The sequence below is a fragment of the Taeniopygia guttata genome, chromosome Z (assembly GCF_048771995.1).
Source record: "Taeniopygia guttata chromosome Z, bTaeGut7.mat, whole genome shotgun sequence".
Lineage (NCBI taxonomy): Eukaryota > Metazoa > Chordata > Aves > Passeriformes > Estrildidae > Taeniopygia > Taeniopygia guttata.
In genome coordinates, this window is record NC_133063.1 from 40,422,933 (window position 1) to 40,448,406 (window position 25,474).

Genomic DNA, 25,474 nt, shown 5'->3' on the forward strand with positions numbered 1-25,474 from the left:
CATTCTTTAGGCTTTTGTGACTACATAAATGGAAAAATTAAACTGCAGTGCTGCATACAAGTTATTTGTTCAGAGTACAGAGTTAACTAGAAATCCTTACATTTCCTTCCAACCTCATTGTTTCAGTACCACAGAAGTCAGTTCTTTTCATCTAAACATGAATGTTTCGATATTTGCTATAATGGCTCATTTTTACACAAACAACTATTTCTCTCTCCAGTGGATTACATTATCTCAGATTTACCCAACAGAGACGGAATAAATCAGAGGTGTGAGAGAGGTAACAAATGCATAAAACAGAGGCTAATAAAATTATGTAAAACAGCTGACTATTTTGAAAAATGTAAACACACAGAGTTCATTAAGAACTCTGACTCGAACACTTGATAGACTGTGTCTCTCAGGAAGGTGGGCTAGGAAAGGAGGGAAGCTGCAAACAGCCTGGGTACTGAAGAGTTGACTGTAATGCATGTCTGCTTCATAATACAGGATAAATTGTTGGCAAAAAGCAAAGTTAGGCCCTCTTCTGACAGAACGACATGTAACTCTAAAGATGTGAAGTGCTAATGCACCTGTCCACTTAAGAAGCTTCACCAAAACCCTTTGCAGGTGTAGCTGGATCTCGATCACACTTTCTATCTTCCCAAATCACCTCCCTTTCCACTGAAAATTAACACAATTAATCCAGTGAACTCACCAGTGACATTTTAGTACGAAAAAAACAGAGATATCAGAGAATCACAGAATGGTTTGGGTTGGAAGGGACCTTAAAGATCATCCAGTTCCAATCCTCTGCCAAGGGCAAGGACACCATCCACTGGATCAGGCTGTTCCAGGCCCCTGCACCCTTCCCTTGGACACTTCCTGGGACAGATCATCCTGTGCCAGGGCCTCACCACCGTAATAGCCAAGAATTTCTTCTAATACCTCATCTAAACCTACTCGCTGTCAGTTTAAAGCCATTACCTTATGCCAGAGAGCAGAATGCTTAATAAACTAAAAATTAATGATTTTAAAAAATCAGACAGCTATCAGGAAAGACTGATCTGCACCCAGACAACCGTAGTAATACCAACACTTTATGGACTTCCCAGCTTGTTCACCTCCTCCTGAAGATACCACACATTCCTTTTCATTTTCTTTTAAGTCTCACACTAACCAATGCACTTAAAACAAGTGACGTGAGACCAGCACTCAGTCTATTTAAGTCAAGACAGTTGACTCAGCTCTGTGTGGATGTGTGTGCATGATGCTCCACAGCAGAATTTTCATAACACTGAGCCGCCCGCACAGGGATACTGTGTAATTTATATAGTGCTCCTTTGAAAATGCTGCCCTAAAGCTGACTCACTGGCATGCGATTCTACCTAAGGCACATTTCTGGGAGTGGAGCTGGATCTTTATCAGATGATTCACAAATCAGGCCTGGTAGCAGTCCCAAAGAATAGGACCCTTTGGAACAGATAGGGTAAAAGAATTGCAGTAGAAAACAAAAGAAGAAAGGATTAAACTAATTCTGTGTTTCAACTGGTTTTGCATAAATAAATGAAGGTTAAAAACAGGCTGCTCCTACTGAGTGCTCAACAGGCTGCATATACAAAATTCTGAAGCCTGAATACAAATTACAACTGTATGTGTTAATACAAAGCTTTGCACAGCATCCTTTGCGATCTTGAAAAGCCAGATTTTTTTTATACTACATAAGAATTAAGACTGCACATTTAACTAGAGGCTTTTGTATTGTAATGCTTAATGCACATATTCTGCCTCTTTCAAAGGATAGGCAAGTACCAGCTAAGGTTTATTTCACAACTGCACACACAGGCTTCCATAAACATTCACCAACTGCACTTGGAACTCCACAATAAAAGTCTACAAAGCTCTGTACTCTAAAACTTAGAGGGGGCATATCTTTATTACTACCTGTTCCTAAAACTTTGTGACTCACTTATACATTTTTCTTTCAATAAAACAAGTGGCAGAAATCAATACAACAGAAGCTCCCTTTTCTCTCTGCTACACATTAGTTTGCAGGAGATCACCCTACAGAGGATCATCACAGAGATGGACCATCTTGTTCTAAGACACTGAGTTTCACAGGTTTTCCCACTTCACCTATCAATTTCTTTTTCTTGAACGAAATGGGTTCTGTGCTTCCCCACTACATACAAACAGATGTCCTAAAGAAACATTGGTCTATTGTTCTACCATGATAAAACTAATGCTCACAAAAAAGCCACATTTTGAATTGCTTGAGCACCACATAACAAATTAATCCTGATTTTCAGAGCAGAAGTTAGGAACATTTACCTGAGCTATACTGAAAGTAATCAACATGGTGTCATTTGCCAACTGGTAGATCAGGACAACTGCAATGTAACTTCAAAGTAGTAAATACATCTCAGCAGTGCCATATTCACAGAATGATAAAGGTTAGAAAATACCCCTAAAATCATCAAGTGCAACCTTCAACCCAGCACCACCACCATGTTCACCACTAAACCATGTCCTCAAGTGCCACATTCCACAGCAATTTTCCAGCATCTCCACATCTCCCCAGAAGCTCAAGGCACTGAACTAGACTTGCTGAGGGTCTAGGACAGCCCTAAACAAAGACAAGTTATGAGATACTAAGTAACTCTACAGTTTGTAAATATTTTATGGTCAGGTGTTTCTATAAATCTTTGCCATGATAAACAAACAAAACCGACTCTCAGGTATTTTAAAGTTTCAAATGCTTTAACTCAACACCAGTGAATGTTTTTGCCATAAGGTATAGGGCAGTAAGATATCCAGTCTATGGTCTGATCATCAGATGACAGATCCGAATTCTACAGAAGGACTGAAAGGGAGCTGCAAGCCCAACAAGCCCTGATCTCAAATGATTTTCCTATCCATGTAGCTACTCATAGTGTTCACATGCTTCTTTAATTCTTGAGCTAGTAGTATCAAATCTAAATACTGCAATAGAGATTTACAGGAGGTATACCACAGAAAAAGAAATTGTATCAGTACACTAAAGTCATGTGGCATTCAAATGATGAAATTTAACAGCTGTTGGGATGTTCTTGTGGCCAAATGACCAGTACCAAGAGGTGATAGTTGATTTCAGCATCCACCAGATTGCTAACAATCACAGTGCAGTCTCTACATGTCCAAAGTGCTCCCAAAAGAACAAAGGATTCAAATCACAGGTCTCAGTATGAAGTAAACACAGGTTGGTTCTACAAATGAGCAGAAACAACTTTGGATATTTAAAAAAGAAGAACAGACTGTGTCAAAAGCCAGTCAGGTGTGTGATAACCAAAAATGCCTCTAACATGGGCATTACTGTCTTTCTACAGTATTTACTTCCAGGTGGCAGAGAAGAAACTTGAGCCCTACTTCAAGAGAACAACAGACAGACCAGAACACAGACATTTCTCTCCCACAACACGCAAAAGACTCTGCATGTATTTGACTGCAGAAATTAAATAACAGAATGTAAGAAGATACCGAGTTACCAGCTACATAAAGAGAAAAAGAAAATTAAAAGACAGCTTTCAGTAGAACCATGCAAGCAAGTACTGACAGGAGAAAAAAAAAAATTAAAAAACCAAACATTAACCTCCTCTTTCCCTCCCTCCCCAGAAGAAAATGCAAACCAAACAATCCTTAAAATGTACCTTTTACCCCAAAACTACTTCTTACATTATTATTCCTGTTTAGGAAATAGTGGCTCAGCTGGCAGAACTAATGGTTAGCAACAGAAAACAAACTATATAAACAGCTTTCCCAGTAAAAGGGGAAATGGAAGAAGAAAACCAAAAGAGCATGGAGCCTGGATTATCAATTCAACCTCATTCCATTAATTCAACACAGCCTTATTGCTGCTGGAGCTTGGAGAGCTCCATATAGACAAACAATGATATCCACTACAGATGTTAAACAGTAAAAAAATCATTTTGATCTTGTAAAAAAAACCATGGAAATCAGGTGTCTGTTATCAAATCCACTTTAAGCTGAGGTGAGGCTTATAAGTAATTACTGGGGGCTTATGAAGGTAACCCTGGCAAGATAGTCAATAAACTTCCTTAGCTTAGTTTTATTCAACAATTCTTGGATTTTCTTTATTACAGTGAGTGGATCCAATGTCTGTAATTTGCATTTAAGATGATTTGCTAACAACAGTAAGTGGAGCCATGAAAAATAAAACTTCACCTTGAAGGCTTTCAAAACACAATACTCAAAGAAATACATGTATTTTTTGTAACTCATCACAGATTCTGCACAGTGCTACCAAAAGGTGTTATCTCCTCTGGACAAACCTTACTTATTGGCAACAGAAATTGCACTGATGGGCTCACAGGCACCACTACCCTAGAGACCACTTTCCTACAAGGGCAACTTCATTTCCAAAAAACTTCTCACCAAACAGGATGAGGACCCCACAAGCATTTCACCAACTTCCTTCACTAGGAGACAGCTTTTAAATCATTGCATTTCCAACCACAAGCACAAAGAATTAGTAGACAACATTACTGATCTATTCTTTACCAAGATTTTTTCCCAAAATTGCCAGATTAATTAGAAATGTTTTTCTAGCAAGATCTGGCATTCCAAGAGAGTATGAACCAGGAGAATGAGCTGAGAAGCCAGCTGATGAGAAAGCCAAAGTGCAAGAGAACAGCACTGGTTCAGCCCCACCTTGCTAAAAGGATATTTGATTTTTGTTTTTTTCTTCAAGTGTTTGAGCATCAGCCTCACAATGGAACTACTGAAATGCAATGGTCCCAGTGGAAAACAAATTACTAAAATGGTAATTGTTTCATCATGCAGACAAATGATATTATAAAGCCTGGCTTTTAGTTATTCCTAGCTCTGTTACTGTGAGTCACTTGGCCTCTACCCATGTTGGATGAATGGAACTGAAATCTGCCTTCCCTAAAATAAGTCATGAAATACTAACCATCAAGGATCATGAAATGAGACACTAGAGCAAAGACATAGCAAGAGTAACAATCAAGGTCTGGGGTTTCCTGCTCATTTTCAGGAAATTTTGAAGCATCACACAGAAGAGCATCTTGCAGGACACTGCAGAATCCTCACTATAATGTCACATCCATGATCCACACACAATGAAACAAGAATGTTAGCTTGAAGGAGTCTTCAAATACTTACATTTACTTTAAAAGTGACCACCTGTTCCACTTACGAATCAAAAGTTGTAATACGGAGTATTAACAGCTTCTAAGCTGTTTTCTTGGAGATCAAATATCACAAGGCATGGTAAGGCTGAAGCCTGTACATTATTCTGCTACTTAGATAATTTATGAGCATTGGAGAGACAGACTACGTGGTCAAATTGATACAAAACCCCCAAACACCTTCTTAAATAACATGGGGTATAAGGTGAATCATTCTGAACATAAAGCTGACATACCTCATGGCCAGAGGCAAGTTACTCGACCTCCTGGAGAAGTCAGTAATGCATCTGACACAGTGTCACTGCAACACCTGCCCTGCTGAGCTGCATCTCATTTCCAGTCCTGCGCGAGTAACCCCTGTGTACCCCAGCTGCAGGGAGCCAGTCACATCCACGGAGAAACTGCTACAAGCTCCATTCAAGCTGAACAGACACAGGGAGAGGCAACACTAATGAGTGAGAACGGGCAAACACAGATTTAAATTAAACAGTAACACTGAGTAAGTGATGAGGTATCAATCATTCAGCTTAGCTCAGAGTCGGACTATGTCCATCAGAGAAGGCAACAGCACAGGCTAATGTTTACACTATATGCACATTTTGATTTACAGTCCCTTTCATCCAGTTCTCTTTTTGCTCAAAATTGCACATTTGTGGGATGTTGTGTTCTAAACGTCAAGTCGCAGACTCAGAACTGCATTATGCATTAAAAACCTGGAACAAAGATGTGACAGAAAGTACTACTTCTGTAGTGATTTGTGTTGTCCAGCTTGACTGCAATTAACATCTGCTGCCATAGAGCCCAGTATCTTAAGTTTGGCTGCTCCTCAGTTAGAGTGATAAAGGCTGAACCCGAATTCATGTGGTGAACATTTATTTTGGTTTTGGAAAACCAAAAGTTGTTTCCTTTCTACATAAAGTCATCTCGGAGCATCGACACACACTGTACCACACTTTATCTCAGAGCTCTTTCCCAGCGCTGTGCCTGTCCCCCTCTCCCAGTGCTGCTTCATTTTCAGTTCCCGTCACCACCAATAATGTTCAAGCCAGCAAAAATATTCAAGTTTTAGTAATTCTTTTTCAGAGTACAAGTTACACACTGGTAATTGTGGTATTTAAGTCTTTTACTTTGATCTAGTAAATATGTTATCAAATCCGCTGCTCAGTTTCCGTCAATGGTTGCAGTTTTCTAAGCCATTCTATGAACTGCATATAAAAACACAGAAGCTGAGATTGACCACAGACCCAATTCTGCCAAAAAGTACAACAAACACAAGAAGTTTGAAATGTTATAGACAAGTATGCGTAGCTTGCTTGAAACTATTTACTCATTTGAAAAACTTTCCAAAGCTTTCATATCGCTAGATAATTGGTGGTATTTTGATCAGAGGGTAACAGGAGAGTTGGATCACTCAGTGTGCAGCCCCTTCCCCTTGTGGTATGTAGAGACCCCCCTACCTCATTAAAAGATGTTTCAGGGAGATGTTGATGTACAGGCAGGTCAAAGATGGCACATATGTCCTTGGTGGTGCAGGGAGTTGATGTGATAATATACAAAGGAAAGGGAAGAAAGGGAACAGGATCCAGGCAAAGAATCCTGCATTTTAGGTAAATATACAGCAAGGAGAAGGAGGTCAGGACAGCCAAGGCAATTATTTCTTGTTGCTCTGATTGAGTTACACCAACTTATCTCCCTAATGTTTGATGTTCAAACCCTCTCATGATAATCCATATTTACTCTTTGTTCACTCAACTTTAACTTACCCCATTAATCCCATCCCCTCCACAGTGCCCATTTGTCAAAGTCCTACCTCCTCTATATCAGCTAGAGAAGGGCAACATTTGTGGCTGGTTTCAAGGCCGTTTCCCCTCCCTCCACAGCACCCAGCTTAAGGTACCCACTCCTGGTTTGTGCTCTGTGATTCCCTCCATGCAGGCAGAGATAGCCAGGCTGCACTGCCACACACGTCACACATCTGGATGTGTATGGCCACCACAGCCCTCCCTCCTCCCTGACTTCCCATTACACATCTTCAGCAGGCCAACCAGCAACTGGGCTGGAGAGCAAAGAGAAACAGTTGACATAGTGTAATTAAAAAATTCGAGTGTTTCATGAGTCAGAACTGTTACCCTCATGTACTCAAGCAGAAATACCAGCTGCCCAGACTCACACACCACTTTCCATCACCTGCTGCGTCCCTGCCTTTGATTCCTCAGACAGAGCACCAGTCTCTGGTAAGCCAGAACCACAGAAAACTGCTTTTATTGGCTTTCAGTAGCCACATAGCCACCCTCTTTGGAGCTTGCCTGGACAGCACGCGCCTTCTCTAGATCACTGGAGAAAAATACTCAGAAAATTACTCTTAAGAACAACTGCGGCTGGACAGATGAGTTCCCCACACTTCCTCTCACTGCTTTCCTACCAGATATCTCTCTCCATATATATATAAATATATATGTATATATACATGGGCGGGGGGGGGGGGGGGGTCAGGGTTTAGCAAAGACATGACAAGCACCTCACTGTTCTCCTGAGACTTTGCTACAGACCTATTTCCTCCACAGAGGCCACAATTCCCTCCTCCAGGGCAGCAGGGAAAGCTGTGCTGCCCTGACTGCCTGGCTCCCAGCACGTGTACCACAGAAGCAGCAATTACAGGTGGTAGCTGGGGCAAGAGAACCACAGGGTGGAGAGCTCAAAAGAGCACCACACTCAAGGTCATATACTGTGTTTTTAATAGACTTAAGCAACTTAGCATGCTTTAAGAGAAACATTTTAAAGGTAGCATTTGCTTCCTGTTCCAAGTAACATTACTGTTTGCACTTAAATTTTTAGCTTGGAGAGTGGAAATAGTACAGCCCTTGCCTGTAAGAAACTATTACTTGGTCTGATGCTTGACAAGTACCAGAGAAGATCAAAAACCTAATAAAATCTCTGGGAAGATGAATGAAAAGAAATTTTACATTCTTCAAGAGATGCTCAAGGGTTCAAAGATTTACTTACTCATTTGCTTTTAAAAGCTAGAATTACTTGTTAGGGAAACCAAAAGTCAGACAGGACTGACTTCTGCCATCTTGACACACAAGTTTTTTTAAGCTTTTTAAATGTTGTTGGGTACTTTGTGCTGGTTTAAAGTGCACAGCTAGTTACAACCATGACCTAGCTTAACTAAGTTATTACAGTTATAGATTCACCAAGGTACTGATAAACTTTGAAGAAAGTTGCCTTGTTAGACGGTTAACAAACTAGAACATAAATACACTTTGATGCTGCTTAACAAAAGTGGAAGCAATGTAACCCTAAAAATAAATTTTAAAATTAAAAAAAAAAATAGACAAAGAAAACAAAACAAGTCTTTCAGAAAGTGGCCTTTGTTGTCCAATAACCTCCAGGCAAAGAAAGTTACAGTAGTGGAAGCGGGGAAATAGTTAAAACATTACGACTCTGCTCAGTCCATCTTATTTTCGCATTTAAAAAGGAACCAGTAGCACAGTTACGTTTTATATTCCCCTCGGATGGCTGTGTGGCTCGGAGCCACATCTGCAACCCATTAGATGTCAGGAGCACAAGGGGAACCCTTATGCAAGATATGCAACGAGCAACTTGAGCGTCCTTCCCATACAAAACACATTTTCCCACCAGAGTAACACACCTACCCAAGGTAAACAAAGACGCAAAGAAAACCCTGGAGAAGCGCACAACTGGAGCCTCTGTACCCCTGGTTTTTCCAAGGGGTACTCTCCAACAGCTCACACGACTTCAAAAGTCGTTGCAGGAAGAGCAAAAGGGAAAAAAAAAATAAAAAAAGAACGTGGCAAAAGCGCCGTGGAAGACGAAGCGGCCCCCGAGTCGCTCCAACGCTCTAAGGGGTGCTGCGCCCCCGCGGAGTGAGGGCAGCGGAGGGCTGAGGCTGGGGCAGGGGCAGGAGGAGCAGCAGCGGCACAGGACCATCTCTGAGGGGCGCAGCCCCCGCCCGCGCCCCGGGCGGCCGGGCCGGGACCACCCCTCCCCGCGGCGCCGGGCCGCCCCCCGCCCACACAGCGCCGCGCTCACCTGGGCGAGGCTGGGCCCCTCGCGGCCTCCCCGGCGGTGGCAGCGGCCGGGGCATGGGCGCCCGGAGGAGCCGGAGCCGCTGGAGCAGCCGGAGCGGCCGTGAAGCGCCGGGAAGCACCGGGAATGTCACCGGGGCCGCCGCGCCGTCACTTCCGCCCGCCGAGCCGAGCGCCCGCGCGGCCGACGGCGCCGCACAGCGACCCCGCGCGGCCGGAGCGGGAACGGCGGGAGCGCCGCCAGCCCGCGGGGCTGCGGGACGGCCCCGGCGCAGCCCCGTGTGCCTGTGAGTCTGTGTTCCTGTGAGTCTGTGTGCCCGTGGCTCTGTGTGCCCGTGGCTCTGTGTGCCTGTGAGTCTGTGTGCCTCTGTCCCTGTGTCCCTGTGAGTCTGTGTGCCTGTGTCCCTGTGTTCCTGTGAGTCTGTGTGCCCGTGACTCTGTGTGCCCGTGGCTCTGTGTCCCTGTGAGTCTGTGTGCCTCTGTCCCTGTGTCCCTGTGAGTCTGTGTGCCCGTGAGTCTGTGTGCCTCTGTCCCTGTGTCCCTGTGAGTCTGTGTGCCTGTGTCCCTGTGAGTCTGTGTACCTGTGTCCCTGTGTCCCTGTGAGTGTGTGTGCCCGTGACTCTGTGTTCCTGTGACTCTGTGTGCCCGTGACTCTGTGTGCCCGTGAGTCTGTGTCCCTGTGAGTCTGTGTGCCTGTGTCCCTGTGTCACTGTGAGTCTCTGTGCCCGTGAGTCTGTGTGCCTGTGAGTCTGTGTGCCTGTGTCCCTGTGTCCCTGTGACTCTGTGTGCCTGTGAGTCTGTGTGCCCGTGACTCTGTGTTCCTGTGAGTCTGTGTGCCTGTGTCCCTGTGTCCCTGTGAGTCTGTGTGCCTGTGAGTCTGTGTGCCTGTGAGTCTGTGTGCCTGTGAGTCTGTGTGCCTGTGTGCCTGTGTGCCTGTGACTCTGTGTGCCTGTGCCCCTGTGTCCCTGTGAGTCTGTGTGCCCGTGAGTCTGTGTACCCGTGAGTCTGTGTTCCTGTGAGTCTGTATGCCTGTGAGTCTGTGTCCCTGTGAGTCTGTGTGCCTGTGACTCTGTGTACCTGTGAGTCAGTGTGCCTGTGACTCTGTGTGCCTGTGACTCTGTGTGCCTTTGACTCTGTGTGCCTGTGTCCCTGTGTGCCTGTGAGTCTGTGTGCCCGTGACTCTGTGTGCCTGTGAGTCTGTGTGCCTGTCAGTCTGTGTGCCTGTGAGTCTGTGTGCCCGTGACTCTGTGCCCCTGTGAGTCTGTGTCCCTGTGAGTCTATGTCCCTGTGAGTCTGTGTGCCCGTGACTCTGTGTCCCTGTGTCCCTGTGTGCCCGTGAGTCTGTGTGCCCGTGACTCTGTGTGCCTGTGAGTCTGTGTGCCTGTGAGTCTGTGTGCCTGTGAGTCTGTGTGCCTGTGAGTCTGTGTGCCTGTGTCCCTCTGTGCCTGTGATTCTGTGTCCCTGTGAGTCTGTGTGCCCGTGAGTCTGTGTGCCCGTGAGTCTGTGTGCCTGTGAGTCTGTGTGCCCGTGACTCTGTGCCTGTGAGTCTGTGTGCATGTCACTCTGTGTCCCTGTGAGTCTCTATCCCTGTGAGTCTGTGTGCCTGTGAGTCTGTGTCCCTGTGACTCTGTGTGCCCGTGAGTCTGTGTGCCTGTGAGTCTGTGTCCCTGTGAGTCTGTGTGCCTGTGAGTCTGTGTCCCTGTGACTCTGTGTGCCTGTGTCCATGTGTCCCTGTGTCCGTGACTCTGTGTCCCTGTGTTCCTGTGTCCCCGTGTGCCTGTGACTCTGTGTGCTTGTGTCCCTGTGTCCCCTTTTGCCTGTGACTCTGTGTGCCTGTTCCCGTGTGTCCCTGTGAGTCTGTGCCCCTGTGAGTCTGTGTCCCTGTGAGTCTGTGTGCCTGTGAGTCTGTGTCCCTGTGTCCCTGTGTGCCCGTGAGTCTGTGTCCCTGTGAGTCTGTGTGCCCGTGAGTCTGTGTGCCCGTGAGTCTGTGTGCCCGTGTGTCTGTGTACCTGTGAGTCTGTGTGCCCGTGACTCTGTGCCTCTGAGTCTGTGTGCATGTCACTCTGTGTCCCTGTGAGTCTCTGTCCCTGTGAGTCTGTGTGCCCGTGAGTCTGTGTGCCTGTGACTCTATGTGCCTGTGTCCCTGTGTGCCTGTGAGTCTGTGTCCCTGTGTGCCTGTGACTCCGAGTGCCTGTGTCCCTGTGTCCCTGTGAGTCTGCGTGCCCGTGAGTCTGTGTGCCCGTGAGTCTGTGTGCCTGTGACTCTGTGTGCCTGTGAGTCTGTGTGCCCCGTGACTCTGTGTTCCCGTGAGTCTGTGTGCCTGTGAGTCTGTGTCCCTGAGTCTGTGTGCCTGTGAGTCTGTGTCCCTGTGACTCTGTGTGCCCGTGAGTCTGTGTGCCTGTGAGTCTGTGTCCCTGTGAGTCTGTGTGCCTGTGACTCTGTGTACCTGTGAGTCAGTGTGCCTGTGACTCTGTGTGCCTGTGTCCCTGTGTGCCTGTGACTCTGTGTGCCTGTGAGTCCGTGTGCCTGTGACTCCGTGTGCCTGTGTCCCTGTGTCCCTGTGAGTCTGTGTGCCCGTGACTCCGTGTGCCCGTGAGTCGGTGTACCCGTGAGTCTGTGTGCATGTGACTATGTGTGCCTGTGTCCCTGTGTGCCTGTGAGTTTGTGTACCCGTGAGTCTGTGTGCATGTGAGTCTGTGTGCCCGTGAGTCTGTGTTCCTGTGAGTCTGTGTGCCTGTGAGTCTGTGCCCCTGTGAGTCTGTGTCCCTGTGAGTCTGTGTCCCTGTGAGTCTGTGTGCCCGTGACTCTGTGTCCCTGTGTCCCTGTGTGCCCGTGAGTCTGTGTGCCCGTGACTCTGTGTGCCTGTGAGTCTGTGTGCCTGTGACTCTGTGTGCCTGTGTCCCTGTGTGCCTGTGAGTCTGTGTGCCTGTGACTCTGTGTGCCTGTGACTCTGTGTGCCTGTGAGTCTGTGTGCCTGTGAGTCTGTGTGCCTGTGAGTCTGTGTGCCCGTGACTCTGTGTGCCTGTGAGTCTGTGTGCCCGTGAGTCTGTGTGCCCGTGAGTCTGTGTGCCCGTGAGTCTGTGTGCCTGTGAGTCTGTGTGCCCGTGACTCTGTGCCTGTGAGTCTGTGTGCATGTCACTCTGTGTCCCTGTGAGTCTCTATCCCTGTGAGTCTGTGTGCCCGTGAGTCTGTGTGCCCGTGACTCCGTGTGCCTGTGTCCCTGTGTCCCTGTGAGTCTGCGTGCCCGTGAGTCTGTGTGCCCGTGACTCTGTGTGCCTGTGACTCTGTGTGCCTGTGAGTCTGTGTGCCCGTGACTCTGTGTTCCCGTGAGTCTGTGTGCCTGTGAGTCTGTGTGCCTGTGAGTCTGTGTGCCTGTGAGTCTGTGTCCCTGTGACTCTGTGTGCCCGTGAGTCTGTGTGCCTGTGAGTCTGTGTCCCTGTGTCCCTGTGTGCCTGTGAGTCTGTGTACCTGTGAGTCAGTGTGCCTGTGAGTCTGTGTCCCTGTGACTCTGTGTGCCTGTGAGTCTGTGTGCCTGTGAGTCTGTGTCCCTGTGACTCCGTGTGCCTGTGTCCCTGTGTGCCTGTGACTCTGTGTGCCTGTGAGTCTGTGTGCCTGTGACTCCGTGTGCCTGTGTCCCTGTGTCCCTGTGAGTCTGTGTGCCCATGACTCCGTGTGTCCATGAGTCTGTGTACCCGTGAGTCTGTGTGCATGTGAGTCTGTGTGCCCGTGAGTCTGTGTTCCTGTGAGTCTGTGTGCCTGTGAGTCTGTGTCCCTGTGAGTCCGTGTGCCTGTGACTCTGTGTACCTGTGGGTCAGTGTGCCTGTGACTCTGTGTGCCTGTGTCCCTGTGTGCCTGTGACTCTGTGTGCCTGTGAGTCTGTGTGCCTGTGACTCCGTGTGCCTGTGTCCCTCTGTGCCTGTGACTCTGTGTGCCTGTGAGTCTGTATGCCTGTGTCCCTGTGTGCCTGTGAGTCTGTGTCCCTGTGAGTCTGTGTGCCCGTGAGTCTGTGTCCCTGTGTCCCTATGTCCCTGTTTGCGACTGTGTGCCTGTGTCCCTGTGTGCCTGTGACTCTGTGTGCCTGTGAGTCTGTATGCCTGTGTCCCTGTGTGCCTGTGAGTCTGTGTCCCTGTGAGTCTGTGTGCCTGTGTCCCTGTGAGTCTGTGTGCCTGTGTCCCTGTGTCCCTGTTTGCGACTGTGTGCCTGTGACTCTGTGTGCCTGTGAGTCTGTGTGCCTGTGAGTCTGTGTGTCGATGTGCCTGTGTCCCTGCGTGCTTGTGACTGTGTGCCTGTGTTCCTCTGTGCCGGTGCCTGTGTGCCTGTGTCCCTGTGTGCCCGTGACCCTCTGTCTCTTTGTCCATGTGCCCATGGCTCTGTGTGCCTGTGTGCCTGTGTCCCCGTGACTCTGTGTCCATTTGTCCGTGTGCCCGTGACTCTGTGTCTATTTGTCCGTGTGCCCGTGACTCTGTGTGCCTGTGAGTCTGTGTGCCCCGTGACTCTGTGTTCCCGTGAGTCTGTGTGCCTGTGAGTCTGTGTCCCTGAGTCTGTGTGCCTGTGAGTCTGTGTCCCTGTGACTCTGTGTGCCCGTGAGTCTGTGTGCCTGTGAGTCTGTGTCCCTGTGAGTCTGTGTGCCTGTGACTCTGTGTACCTGTGAGTCAGTGTGCCTGTGACTCTGTGTGCCTGTGTCCCTGTGTGCCTGTGACTCTGTGTGCCTGTGAGTCCGTGTGCCTGTGACTCCGTGTGCCTGTGTCCCTGTGTCCCTGTGAGTCTGTGTGCCCGTGACTCCGTGTGCCCGTGAGTCGGTGTACCCGTGAGTCTGTGTGCATGTGACTATGTGTGCCTGTGTCCCTGTGTGCCTGTGAGTTTGTGTACCCGTGAGTCTGTGTGCATGTGAGTCTGTGTGCCCGTGAGTCTGTGTTCCTGTGAGTCTGTGTGCCTGTGAGTCTGTGCCCCTGTGAGTCTGTGTCCCTGTGAGTCTGTGTCCCTGTGAGTCTGTGTGCCCGTGACTCTGTGTCCCTGTGTCCCTGTGTGCCCGTGAGTCTGTGTGCCCGTGACTCTGTGTGCCTGTGAGTCTGTGTGCCTGTGACTCTGTGTGCCTGTGTCCCTGTGTGCCTGTGAGTCTGTGTGCCTGTGACTCTGTGTGCCTGTGACTCTGTGTGCCTGTGAGTCTGTGTGCCTGTGAGTCTGTGTGCCTGTGAGTCTGTGTGCCCGTGACTCTGTGTGCCTGTGAGTCTGTGTGCCCGTGAGTCTGTGTGCCCGTGAGTCTGTGTGCCTGTGAGTCTATGTCCCTGTGAGTCTGTGTGCCTGTGAGTCTGTGTCCCTGTGACTCCGTGTGCCTGTGTCCCTGTGTGCCTGTGACTCTGTGTGCCTGTGAGTCTGTGTGCCTGTGACTCCGTGTGCCTGTGTCCCTGTGTCCCTGTGAGTCTGTGTGCCCATGACTCCGTGTGTCCATGAGTCTGTGTACCCGTGAGTCTGTGTGCATGTGAGTCTGTGTGCCCGTGAGTCTGTGTTCCTGTGAGTCTGTGTGCCTGTGAGTCTGTGTCCCTGTGAGTCCGTGTGCCTGTGACTCTGTGTACCTGTGGGTCAGTGTGCCTGTGACTCTGTGTGCCTGTGTCCCTGTGTGCCTGTGACTCTGTGTACCTGTGGGTCAGTGTGCCTGTGACTCTGTGTGCCTGTGTCCCTGTGTGCCTGTGACTCTGTGTGCCCGTGAGTCTGTGTGCCCGTGAGTCTGTGTGCCTGTGAGTCTGTGTGCCCGTGACTCTGTGCCTGTGAGTCTGTGTGCATGTCACTCTGTGTCCCTGTGAGTCTCTATCCCTGTGAGTCTGTGTGCCCGTGAGTCTGTGTGCCCGTGACTCCGTGTGCCTGTGTCCCTGTGTCCCTGTGAGTCTGCGTGCCCGTGAGTCTGTGTGCCCGTGACTCTGTGTGCCTGTGACTCTGTGTGCCTGTGAGTCTGTGTGCCCGTGACTCTGTGTTCCCGTGAGTCTGTGTGCCTGTGAGTCTGTGTGCCTGTGAGTCTGTGTGCCTGTGAGTCTGTGTCCCTGTGTCCCTGTGTGCCCGTGACTCTGTGTACCTGTGAGTCAGTGTGCCTGTGAGTCTGTGTCCCTGTGACTCTGTGTGCCTGTGAGTCTGTGTGCCTGTGAGTCTGTGTCCCTGTGACTCCGTGTGCCTGTGTCCCTGTGTGCCTGTGACTCTGTGTGCCTGTGAGTCTGTGTGCCTGTGACTCCGTGTGCCTGTGTCCCTGTGTCCCTGTGAGTCTGTGTGCCCATGACTCCGTGTGTCCATGAGTCTGTGTACCCGTGAGTCTGTGTGCATGTGAGTCTGTGTGCCCGTGAGTCTGTGTTCCTGTGAGTCTGTGTGCCTGTGAGTCTGTGTCCCTGTGAGTCCGTGTGCCTGTGACTCTGTGTACCTGTGGGTCAGTGTGCCTGTGACTCTGTGTGCCTGTGTCCCTGTGTGCCTGTGACTCTGTGTGCCTGTGAGTCTGTGTGCCTGTGACTCCGTGTGCCTGTGTCCCTCTGTGCCTGTGACTCTGTGTGCCTGTGAGTCTGTATGCCTGTGTCCCTGTGTGCCTGTGAGTCTGTGTCCCTGTGAGTCTGTGTGCCCGTGAGTCTGTGTCCCTGTGTCCCTATGTCCCTGTTTGCGACTGTGTGCCTGTGTCCCTGTGTGCCTGTGACTCTGTGTGCCTGTGAGTCTGTATGCCTGTGTCCCTGTGTGCCTGTGAGTCTGTGTCCCTGTGAGTCTGTGTGCCTGTGTCCCTGTGAGTCTGTGTGCCTGTGTCCCTGTGTCCCTGTTTGCGACTGTGTGCCTGTGACTCTGTGTGCCTGTGAGTCTGTGTGCCTGTGAGTCTGTGTGTCGATGTGCCTGTGTCCCTGCGTGCTTGTGACTGTGTGCCTGTGTTCCTCTGTGCCGGTGCCTGTGTGCCTGTGTCCCTGTGTGCCCGTGACCCTCTGTCTCTTTGTCCATGTGCCCATGGCTCTGTGTGCCTGTGTGCCTGTGTCCCCGTGACTCTGTGTCCATTTGTCCGTGTGCCCGTGACTCTGTGTCTATTTGTCCGTGTGCCCGTGACTCTGTGTGCTTGTGACTCTGTGTGCCCATGACTCTGTGCCCCTGTGTGCCTGTGTCCGTGTGCCCGTGACTCTGTCTCTGTGTCCCCGAGTCCCAGTGTGCCTGTGACTCTGTGTGCCTGTGTCCATGTGTCCCTGTGTCCGTGACTCTGTGTCCCTGTGTCCCTGTGTCCCCGTGTGCCTGTGACTCTGTGTGCTTGTGTCCCTGTGTCCCCTTTTGCCTGTGACTCTGTGTGCCTGTTCCCGTGTGTCCCTGTGAGTCTGTGCCCCTGTGAGTCTGTGTCCCTGTGAGTCTGTGTGCCTGTGAGTCTGTGTCCCTGTGTCCCTGTGTGCCCGTGACTCTGTGTCCCTGTGAGTCTGTGTGCCCGTGAGTCTGTGTGCCCGTGAGTCTGTGTGCCCGTGAGTCTGTGTACCTGTGAGTCTGTGTGCCCGTGACTCTGTGCCTGTGAGTCTGTGTGCATGTCACTCTGTGTCCCTGTGAGTCTCTGTCCCTGTGAGTCTGTGTGCCCGTGAGTCTGTGTGCCTGTGACTCTATGTGCCTGTGTCCCTGTGTGCCTGTGAGTCCGTGTCCCTGTGTGCCTGTGACTCCGTGTGCCTGTGTCCCTGTGTCCCTGTGAGTCTGCGTGCCCGTGAGTCTGTGTGCCCGTGAGTCTGTGTGCCTGTGACTCTGTGTGCCTGTGAGTCTGTGTGCCCCGTGACTCTGTGTTCCCGTGAGTCTGTGTGCCTGTGAGTCTGTGTCCCTGTGACTCTGTGTGCTTGTGAGTCTGTGTGCCTGTGAGTCTGTGTGCCTGTGAGTCAGTGTGCCTGTGAGTCTGTGTCCCTGTGAGTCGGTCTGCCTGTGACTCTGTGTACCTGTGAGTCAGTGTGCCTGTGACTCTGTGTGCCCGTGAGTCTGTGTTCCTGTGAGTCTGTGTGCCTGTGAGTCTGTGTCCCTGTGAGTCTGTGTGCCTGTGAGTCTGTGTACCTGTGAGTCTGTGTGCCTGTGACTCCGTGTGCCTGTGTCCCTGTGTGCCTGTGACTCTGTGTGCCTGTGAGTCTGTATGCCTGTGTCCCTGTGTGCCTGTGAGTCTGTGTCCCTGTGAGTCTGTGTGCCTGTGTCCCTGTGAGTCTGTGTGCCTGTGTCCCTGTGTCCCTGTTTGCGACTGTGTGCCTGTGTCCCTGTGTGCCTGTGACTCTGTGTGCCTGTGAGTCTGTATGCCTGTGTCCCTGTGTCCCTGTGAGTCTGTGTGCCTGTGTCCCTGTGAGTCTGTGTGCCTGTGTCCCTGTGTCCCTGTTTGCGACTGTGTGCCTGTGACTCTGTGTGCCTGTGAGTCTGTGTGCCTGTGAGTCTGTGTGTCGATGTGCCTGTGTCCCTGCGTGCTTGTGACTTTGTGCCTGTGTTCCTCTGTGCCGGTGCCTGTGTGCCTGTGTCCCTGTGTGCCCGTGACCCTCTGTCTCTTTGTCCATGTCCCCATGGCTCTGTGTGCCTGTGTGCCTGTGTCCCCGTGACTCTGTGTCCATTTGTCCGTGTGCCCGTGACTCTGTGTCCATTTGTCCGTGTGCCCGTGACTCTGTGTGCTTGTGACTCTGTGTGCCCATGACTCTGTGCCCCTGTGCGCCTGTGTGCCTGTGTCCGTGTGCCCGTGACTCTGTCTCTGTGTCCCCGAGTCCCAGTGTGCCTGTGACTCTGTGTGCCTGTGTCCATGTGTCCCTGTGTCCGTGACTCTGTGTCCCTGTGTCCCTGTGTCCCCGTGTGCCTGTGACTCTGTGTGCTTGTGTCCCTGTGTCCCCTTTTGCCTGTGACTCTGTGTGCCTGTTCCCGTGTGCCTGTGACTCTGTGCCCCTGTGAGTCTGTGTGCCTGTCAGTCTGTGTCCCTGTGAGTCTGTGTGCCCGTGACTCTGTGTCCCTGTGTCCCTGTGTGCCCGTGACTCTGTGTCCCTATGAGTCTGTGTGCCCGTGAGTCTGTGTGCCCGTGAGTCTGTGTGCCTGTGAGTCTGTGTCCCCGTGACTCTGTGTCCCTGTGAGTCTGTGTGCCCGTGAGTCTGTGTGCCCGTGAGTCTGTGTACCTGTGAGTCTGTGTGCCCGTGACTCATTGCCTGTGAGTCTGTGTGCATGTCACTCTGTGTCCCTGTGACTCTGTGTCCCTGTGACTCTGTGTGCCCGTGAGTCTGTGTGCCTGTGAGTCTGTGTCCCTGTGAGTCTGTGTGCCCGTGACTCTGTGTTCCCGTGAGTCTGTGTGCCTGTGAGTCTGTGTCCCTGTGAGTCTGTGTGCCTGTGAGTCTGTGTCCTTGTGACTCTGTGTGCCCGTGAGTCTGTGTGCCTGTGAGTCTGTGTCCCTGTGAGTCTGTGTGCCTGTGACTCTGTGTACCTGTGAGTCAGTGTGCCTGTGAGTCTGTGTCCCTGTGAGTCTGTGTGCCTGTGACTCTGTGTACCTGTGAGTCAGTGTGCCTGTGACTCTGTGTGCCTGTGTCCCTGTGTGCCTGTGTCCCTGTGTCCCTGTGAGTCTGTGTGCCCGTGACTCCGTGTGCCCGTGAGTCTGTGTACCCGTGAGTCTGTGTGCATGTGAGTCTGTGTGCCCGTGAGTCTGTGTGCCTGTGAGTCTGTGTGCCTGTGAGTCTGTGTCCCTGTGAGTCTGTGTGCCTGTGAGTCTGTGTACCTGTGGGTCAGTGTGCCTGTGACTCTGTGTGCCTGTGTCCCTGTGTGCCTGTGACTCTGTGTGCCTGTGAGTCTGTGTGCCTGTGACTCCGTGTGCCTGTGTCCCTGTGTGCCTGTGACTCTGTGTGCCTGTGAGTCTGTATGCCTGTGTCCCTGTGTGCCTGTGAGTCTGTGTCCCTGTGAGTCTGTGTGCCTGTGTCCCTGTGAGTCTGTGTGCCTGTGTCCCTGTGTCCCTGTTTGCGACTGTGTGCCTGTGTCCCTGTGTGCCTGTGAGTCTGTGTCCCTGTGAGTCTGTGTGCCTGTGTCCCTGTGAGTCTGTGTGCCTGTGTCCCTGTGTCCCTGTTTGCGACTGTGTGCCTGTGAGTCTGTGTGCCTGTGAGTCTGTGTGCCTGTGAGTCTGTGTGTCGATGTGCCTGTGTCCCTGCGTGCTTGTGACTGTGTGCCTGTGTTCCTCTGTGCCGGTGCCTGTGTGCCTGTGTCCCTGTGTGCCCGTGACCCTCTGTCTCTTTGTCCATGTGCCCATGGCTCTGTGTGCCTGTGTGCCTGTGTCCCCGTGACTCTGTGTCCATTTGTCCGTGTGCCCGTGACTCTGTGTGCTTGTGACTCTGTGTGCCCATGACTCTGTGCCCCTGTGTGCCTGTGTGCCTGTGTCCGTGTGCCCGTGACTCTGTCTCTGTGTCCCCGAGTCCCAGTGTGCCTGTGACTCTGTGTGCCTGTGTCCGTGTGTCCCTGTGTCCGTGACTCTGTGTGCCTGTGTGCCTGTGTCCCTGTGTCCCCGTGTGCCTGTGACTCTGTGTGCTTGTGTCCCTGTGTCCCCTTTTGCCTGTGACTCTGTGTGCCTGTTCCCGTGTGCCTGTGACTCTGTGTCCCTGTGTCCCCGTGTGCCTGTGACTTGTCCCCCTGTGCCCCTGCCCCCTTATGTCTGTGACTCTGTGTCCCTGTGCCCCTGTCCGCGTGTGCCCGTGTCTCTGTGCACCTGTGCCTTTGTGCCCGTGACTCTGGGTGCCTGTGCCCCCGTGACTCTGTGTCCCTGTGCCCCTGTCCCCGTGTGCCCGTGACTCTGTGTGCCTGTGCCTGTGACTCTGGGTGCCTGTGCCCCCGTGACTCTGTTTCCCTGTGCCCCTGTCCCCGTGTCCCTGTGTTTCTATGCCCCTGTATCTCTGTCCCCGTGTCCGTGTCACTGTGTCCCTGTCGTCATGTGCTTTTGTCTCTATGTCTCTGTATCCCTGTCCCCCTTTGTCCCTGTGTCCCTCTGTCCCCAGCCCCCTGCCCCCATGTCCATGTCCCTGTCCCCCTGTGTCCCTCAGTCCCTGTGTCCCTGTCCCTGTGTCCCTATAGCCCTATGTCCCTGTATCCCTATGTCCCTGTGTCCCTGAGTCCCCGTTTCCCTGTGTCCTTGCCCCCATGCCAATGTCCCTGTCTCTCCATCCCTCTGTTCCTGTCCCCTTGTCCCTGTGTCCCTTGGTTCCTGTCCCCATGTGCCTGTATTCCTGTGTTTCTATGTCACTGTACACCTGTCACCGTGTCCCTGTCCCCATGTCCCTGTGTCCTTGTATCCCTATATCCGTGTCCCGGGATCCCCGTTTCCATGTGTCCCCATGCTCCTGCCCCCATGTCTGTCCCTCTGTCCCTGTGTCCCTGTCCCCTTGTCCCTGGGTCCCTGTCCCCGTGTGCCTGTATCCCTGTGTCACTATGGCCCTGTGTCCCTTCCCCGTGTCCCCATCCCCATCTGCCTGTAAGTCTGTGTCTCTATGTCCCTGTATCCTTGTCCCCATGTCCCCATCCCCATCTTCCTGTAAGCCTGTCTCTATATCCCTATGTCCCCCTGTCCGTGTTCCTAGGCCCATGTGCCTGTGTCCCTGTCCCTGTGCAACTGTGTCTCTGCATCCCTGTGTTCTTGTGTCCCTATGTCCCTTCCTCGTGTACCCGTGTCCCTGTTTCCCTGTCTCTATGTGTGCCTATGTCCCTGCAGCTCCATGTCCCTGCATCTCTGGGTCCCTGTGTCCCTATGTCATGTCCTGGTGTCCCCATGTCCCTGTTTGCTTATGTGCCTGTGTCCCTAGGTCTCTATGTCCCCGTGTGCCCATGTCCCTGTGTGCCTGTATCCCCTTGCTACAGTCTCTATGTCCCTGTCTCTGTATCTGTGTCCCTATGTGCTTGTGTCCCTGTGTCAGTGGGCTACTATCACCATCCCCGTGTCACTGGGTCACTGTCACTGTGTGCCTGTGCCCCTGCCCCTGTGTCAGTGTCACTGTGTCCCTATCCACCTGTGTCCAGGTCCCTAGTCACTGTCCCTGTTTCACCAGCCTTGTGTCCCTGTGTCACTGTCAGTGTACCTGTCACTATCACTGTCCCTGTCATTGTCACTGTGTCACTGTCCCTGTGTCACTGTCCCTATCATTGTCCCTTGTCAATGACTCTGTCCCTGTCAGACATATCCCCCAGCACCCCTCACACACTCCGAGTATGTTCTCCCTTCGATACCAATCCTGTCAATCCTGCGCTCCTTGAGACCACAGAATCCTGGGATCTTTGGTTTTGGAAGGCACCTCTGTAGATCCCGAGCCCCGGGGGCTGTGTGGGGCGAAGCGTGTGGTGTAATCAGAGCGACCTCGTAATGCCCTCTTTAATCATTGTACTGCCCTCGTTAAACACCGTCCCGGTGTTTCTGCATCCCGGGGGTTGTCCTGCACAGCTGCAGGCGCCATCACTGAGACTCGGAAACGTGGCAGGAAATAATTTCAGCAAGGTCCGTAAATCCTGATGGGTTGGGAACACCTGGGAAATTCGGGAGTTAAGCATTCACCGTACAGCTGCTCATGGCACAGACTCAGTCCCAGGGCTGGTAGCAAGTAAATGTGTGAGAAGTCTACCCGCACCACCACCCAAATCATGGGCATGGACTCAGGAAAAAGAGACATCATGCCACCTCAGAAGCATTTATCATACTAAGGAGAGATTAAGAGATTCAGCTAGAAGCAGAACCACGCATTCAGGGATCCACAATTATTTTTTAAACCAGTACTTTGTGAAGCGCTTCTCACCAAATATCTAAAATAATTTTCTCATTAAGGAAGGTGAACGCATTATTTGTGGTGTCAGCATGAAGGAAAGCACTAACAAAATCTGTACTTGAGCAAAGACAAAACCTTCCCCGAGTTGGGCAGCAGGCAGAATCCAGAGCCCGCTCTGATTTCCTACGCAGCTTGAATCATCAGCTTTCACCACTCAGCTGTCTGCTTCTGGAGGGGAAAAACATTCAGAACTTGAATTTCCAGGAGGGGGGAAACATCCAGAACTTGTATTTCCAGGGAGGGGGGGAAAGCATCCAAAACCTGTATTTCTAGGGAAAAATGTGCTTTGGCGGCACAGCTCCTGAAAGACACCTAGAGGACACCACACAGCTCTCAGGCATTGGGACACAGCAGCCGGGAACAGGCAGAGCAGTTTTGGACGGAGTACAGGAAAGCATAAGGATGCGGGCAAGGGCAGTGAGCATCTGCCTTGGATCTGCAGGAAGAGTGGTACATGGGAAAAAGCTCCCCAGGGCTGAAGGAATCAGCAGGCTGGAGGCTTTACAAAAGACAGGAAAAGGAATGCTGACTGTCCTAAGTACCACAGAATTAGTAACCTGAGCGGGGAGACACCAGTCATTTGTAAATGTCTGGATGAAGCAAGTGGCATCAAGGGAGAAGGCTGGGGATACATTAACTATTTTAATGGGGTGAAATTACAGAAGGGCATGTCTAAGCTGAGAATCCATGTGGAAAGCTTTTAAATGGAGAATCACAGGCTGGAAAACTCATCTCCCTAGGGGGAGTCATGAAAGCTTTATTGCCTGAGATTTTAAATGACAGATTAGGGGAAATACTAAGGGATTAATTCTGAAACTTCAGGGAGATTGCACTGAAAGATTAAGAAGGGAAGAGGAAAGGCTGGAGGTGGTGCTGGCTCCAGGAATTTTGGGAGTACAGCCCAGCACATCTTCTAGGCCCCTCTGGCTCCATGTTATCATTCTTTGACTGTATCTACCAGGAGTGCAATGATTTCAGTGTTAGTTACCCCACAAGGACGTGATAAGAACTCATCAGCCAGGAATAAATATGATTGAGCAAAGGGAATCTCAGTCCTTCCCCAGGGACAATGGGAGGAAATCAACTTAGTCCTGGAGTGCGACCTTGAGCCATATTCTCTTATAAAAGTAAACCCTGCTCCCTTCTCTTTCCCCAGCCCCAGGCCTAAAGTTTCCCTCCACCTCCAGGTTGTAGAATGACTTTTCAAGAGCTCATCTCAGAGGCATCCATAGGCACATTACTAAGCATCCTCTGCAAAGGAAGCTTCACCTTCCAAACAATATTTAAACAACACCCATTTTCCAAGTCTCTGAAATCCCAGGTGTGGTGCTGAGAGCCAGCCAAGCCATCCCCCTGGTGCTCTTGAGGCCACCCAGGCTCCCCTGCAGCACAGTAGTGGCCAAACAGAAACCATGGAAAAGGTGTCCAGAACACCATGGGGTTCATCCACCCCCAAGGAACAGCCAGAGTCTCCTTGGCATGGAAAAGAAATAAAATATTTCCTCACCGCTAGGTTTTATCAGCCAACATAATCTAATTAACCAGCACAGCTGTTTCATTAGCATTAGAGACATATTTATCAAGGGGCTAGAGGAAGCATTTATTAGATTAGTTTGCAATTTTGGAGTTGCTGTATATTTTTTTACTAGACTTTATGCAGTTCAGGACAGTGCAGTGCTGAAGGACTTCAAGGGAGAGAGAGGCAGCTCCACATCCTTCCATGTAGGTGGTACCTGGCAAAGACGGAATCTCAAGTTTTTCTTTAAACACACTCTCATTGGTAAAAGCCTCTGCTTACTCACATGTGGAATTTTTCTGTAGAAGAAATATTTGTGATTTGGAGAAGCAGAAACACAGCCCAGTGCTGAAATTCTTTAGAGAAGTGAGCATTTAACAAAATAAGTAATGTTTCTGAAGCTACTAACAGCAACTGCCTGCTTGCAGGACAAGTGAAGGATTTCCTGCAAGGTCACAGAGACTAGGATCTCTATTGTTTCACTGCTGACCCTGTACTTCAAAAATTCAAAGAATAGCTTAGAAATACAAAACATTTCCCAGACCTCTATGACCTATTCATTTCTAAATTTGAAGCATCTTTTACGCACTTACCATTTGACACGTAAAATTTTGCTTATAAGTACCCAAAACAGCATTGAGTATCCATGTACTTGGAGTGTTTCACTGGAGACGTTACCAAATGCAACCAACTTTTAAAATAAATCTTGAAACTTTTAATGTTTTTAGTTATTTTTAATTAAAGACCAAAGGACTTATATAAATGAAAGGAGATTTTTGAATCGTTTCAGTCAAAGGAAGACTGGAAGGAACAACAGTCAAAGGAAGACTGGAAAGGAACCACAATGAAATGTTTGCAACAGATGGAGTATTTCTATAGAACTAGCCAAAATATACAGCTAAATGAGATTCCAGTCCCACCTCTTGATAAAATGCATTTTAAGTAAAAAGATACATATGTCAGATTAGAGGCCCTAAATTTGCCTGGTGGATTCTGTATTTCTCTAGCATTTAATTTTAATTATTCTGGGTTTAGTATCTGAATGTTTTCTTTTAAATAGATTTACAATACTATGCTAGTCTGCAGATGATTTTTTTTTTCCCTAAAGGAGTTATTAGTTTGCATATTGGCCTGGTAAGAACAGTATGTTAATTTGTGGGAAAATGTGTATGAGTTTTTGCTTGAGGCTGATCCCCATTTTTCACATCTAGATCATAATTTTGATTACTTTTTGTGTGTGTGTTTTTGGTGGGGTTTTTATTTTTTTTAATTGATTTTGTTTTGTTTGGTTTTTTGGTTTGTTTGTTTGTTGTTTTTTGGTTTTGCCTGGTGTAATTCCTCATGTTTTCCAGGAGGAGGAATTGAGCACACAGCAACAAAACACAAACATCTATTGTATATTTTTGTGAAAATGGAATTTCTGCAGCTCAGCCTGGCCTTGCATCTGCTCTCGTCTTGCAGGTGTTAACACAGGTGTCAACACAGGTGTCTCCAAAACTCAGTCCGGGAGCTCAGACTGGAGCAGCTGATGTCTTCTGCAGGGACAACGTAGCAGTGGAGGCCTCCCCAGCCTCATGTCCCTCTCAGTTGGGTGATTATTCCATATTATCCAACAGCCAAGGGTCCAGCTGGCAGCCACCTGCTGTGACTGTCGTGAAAACACTCAACAGCTGCCAGGGCAGAGGGGGAAGCCCAGAATCAGAGGTTTTCTCAGCCAGCCTGGTGTGCTCCTGTCTCAGCAGGACTTCAGCAAGCTGTTCCTCCTCCACCATCCCACCCCCACATGGGAAAAGATGGTCTGTCCCAAAACACCAGAAGGAAAGGGTTCCCTCAAGGCACTCTGGCCATGCAAAAACAAAGAGCTGAGAAACCTTCCCAAAGGGCTCCACAAATCTTGTTTATTTGACTTTTCCCGATTTCCAACCAAGAGCTGAGCAGTCAGACCTGACAGCTGTC

At 50.2% G+C, this 25,474-nt stretch overlaps 2 protein-coding genes across 4 annotated transcripts in view; both read right to left on the minus strand.

The window, feature by feature from the left end:
- Window positions 1-9,426, minus strand: part of ARK2N (arkadia (RNF111) N-terminal like PKA signaling regulator 2N) — a 44,364-nt gene extending 34,938 nt beyond the window's left edge. Inside the window, exons 1-2 of one of the 3 annotated variants that reach the window (XM_072921722.1) lie at window positions 9,240-9,422; window positions 5,423-5,608 (exon numbers count right to left, since the gene is read on the minus strand). The gene's annotated coding sequence lies outside the window, so the exon portion shown is untranslated. Of the gene's footprint in view, window positions 1-5,422; window positions 5,609-9,239 lie in introns of all 3 variants that reach the window. The other 2 variants (XM_072921723.1, XM_072921724.1) reach the window with 2 other exon arrangements.
- Window positions 9,427-15,356: 5,930 nt separating this feature from the next.
- On the minus strand, window positions 15,357-18,288 carry LOC140681997 (uncharacterized). The gene is made up of 3 exons (XM_072922831.1): window positions 17,352-18,288; window positions 17,146-17,201; window positions 15,357-17,025 (listed from the first exon to the last, which is right to left on the minus strand). Exons 1-3 carry the CDS (start codon window positions 17,745-17,747, stop codon window positions 15,855-15,857), a joined length of 1,623 nt encoding a protein of 540 aa, XP_072778932.1. The 5' UTR covers window positions 17,748-18,288; the 3' UTR covers window positions 15,357-15,854.
- Window positions 18,289-25,474: the final 7,186 nt, after the last annotated feature.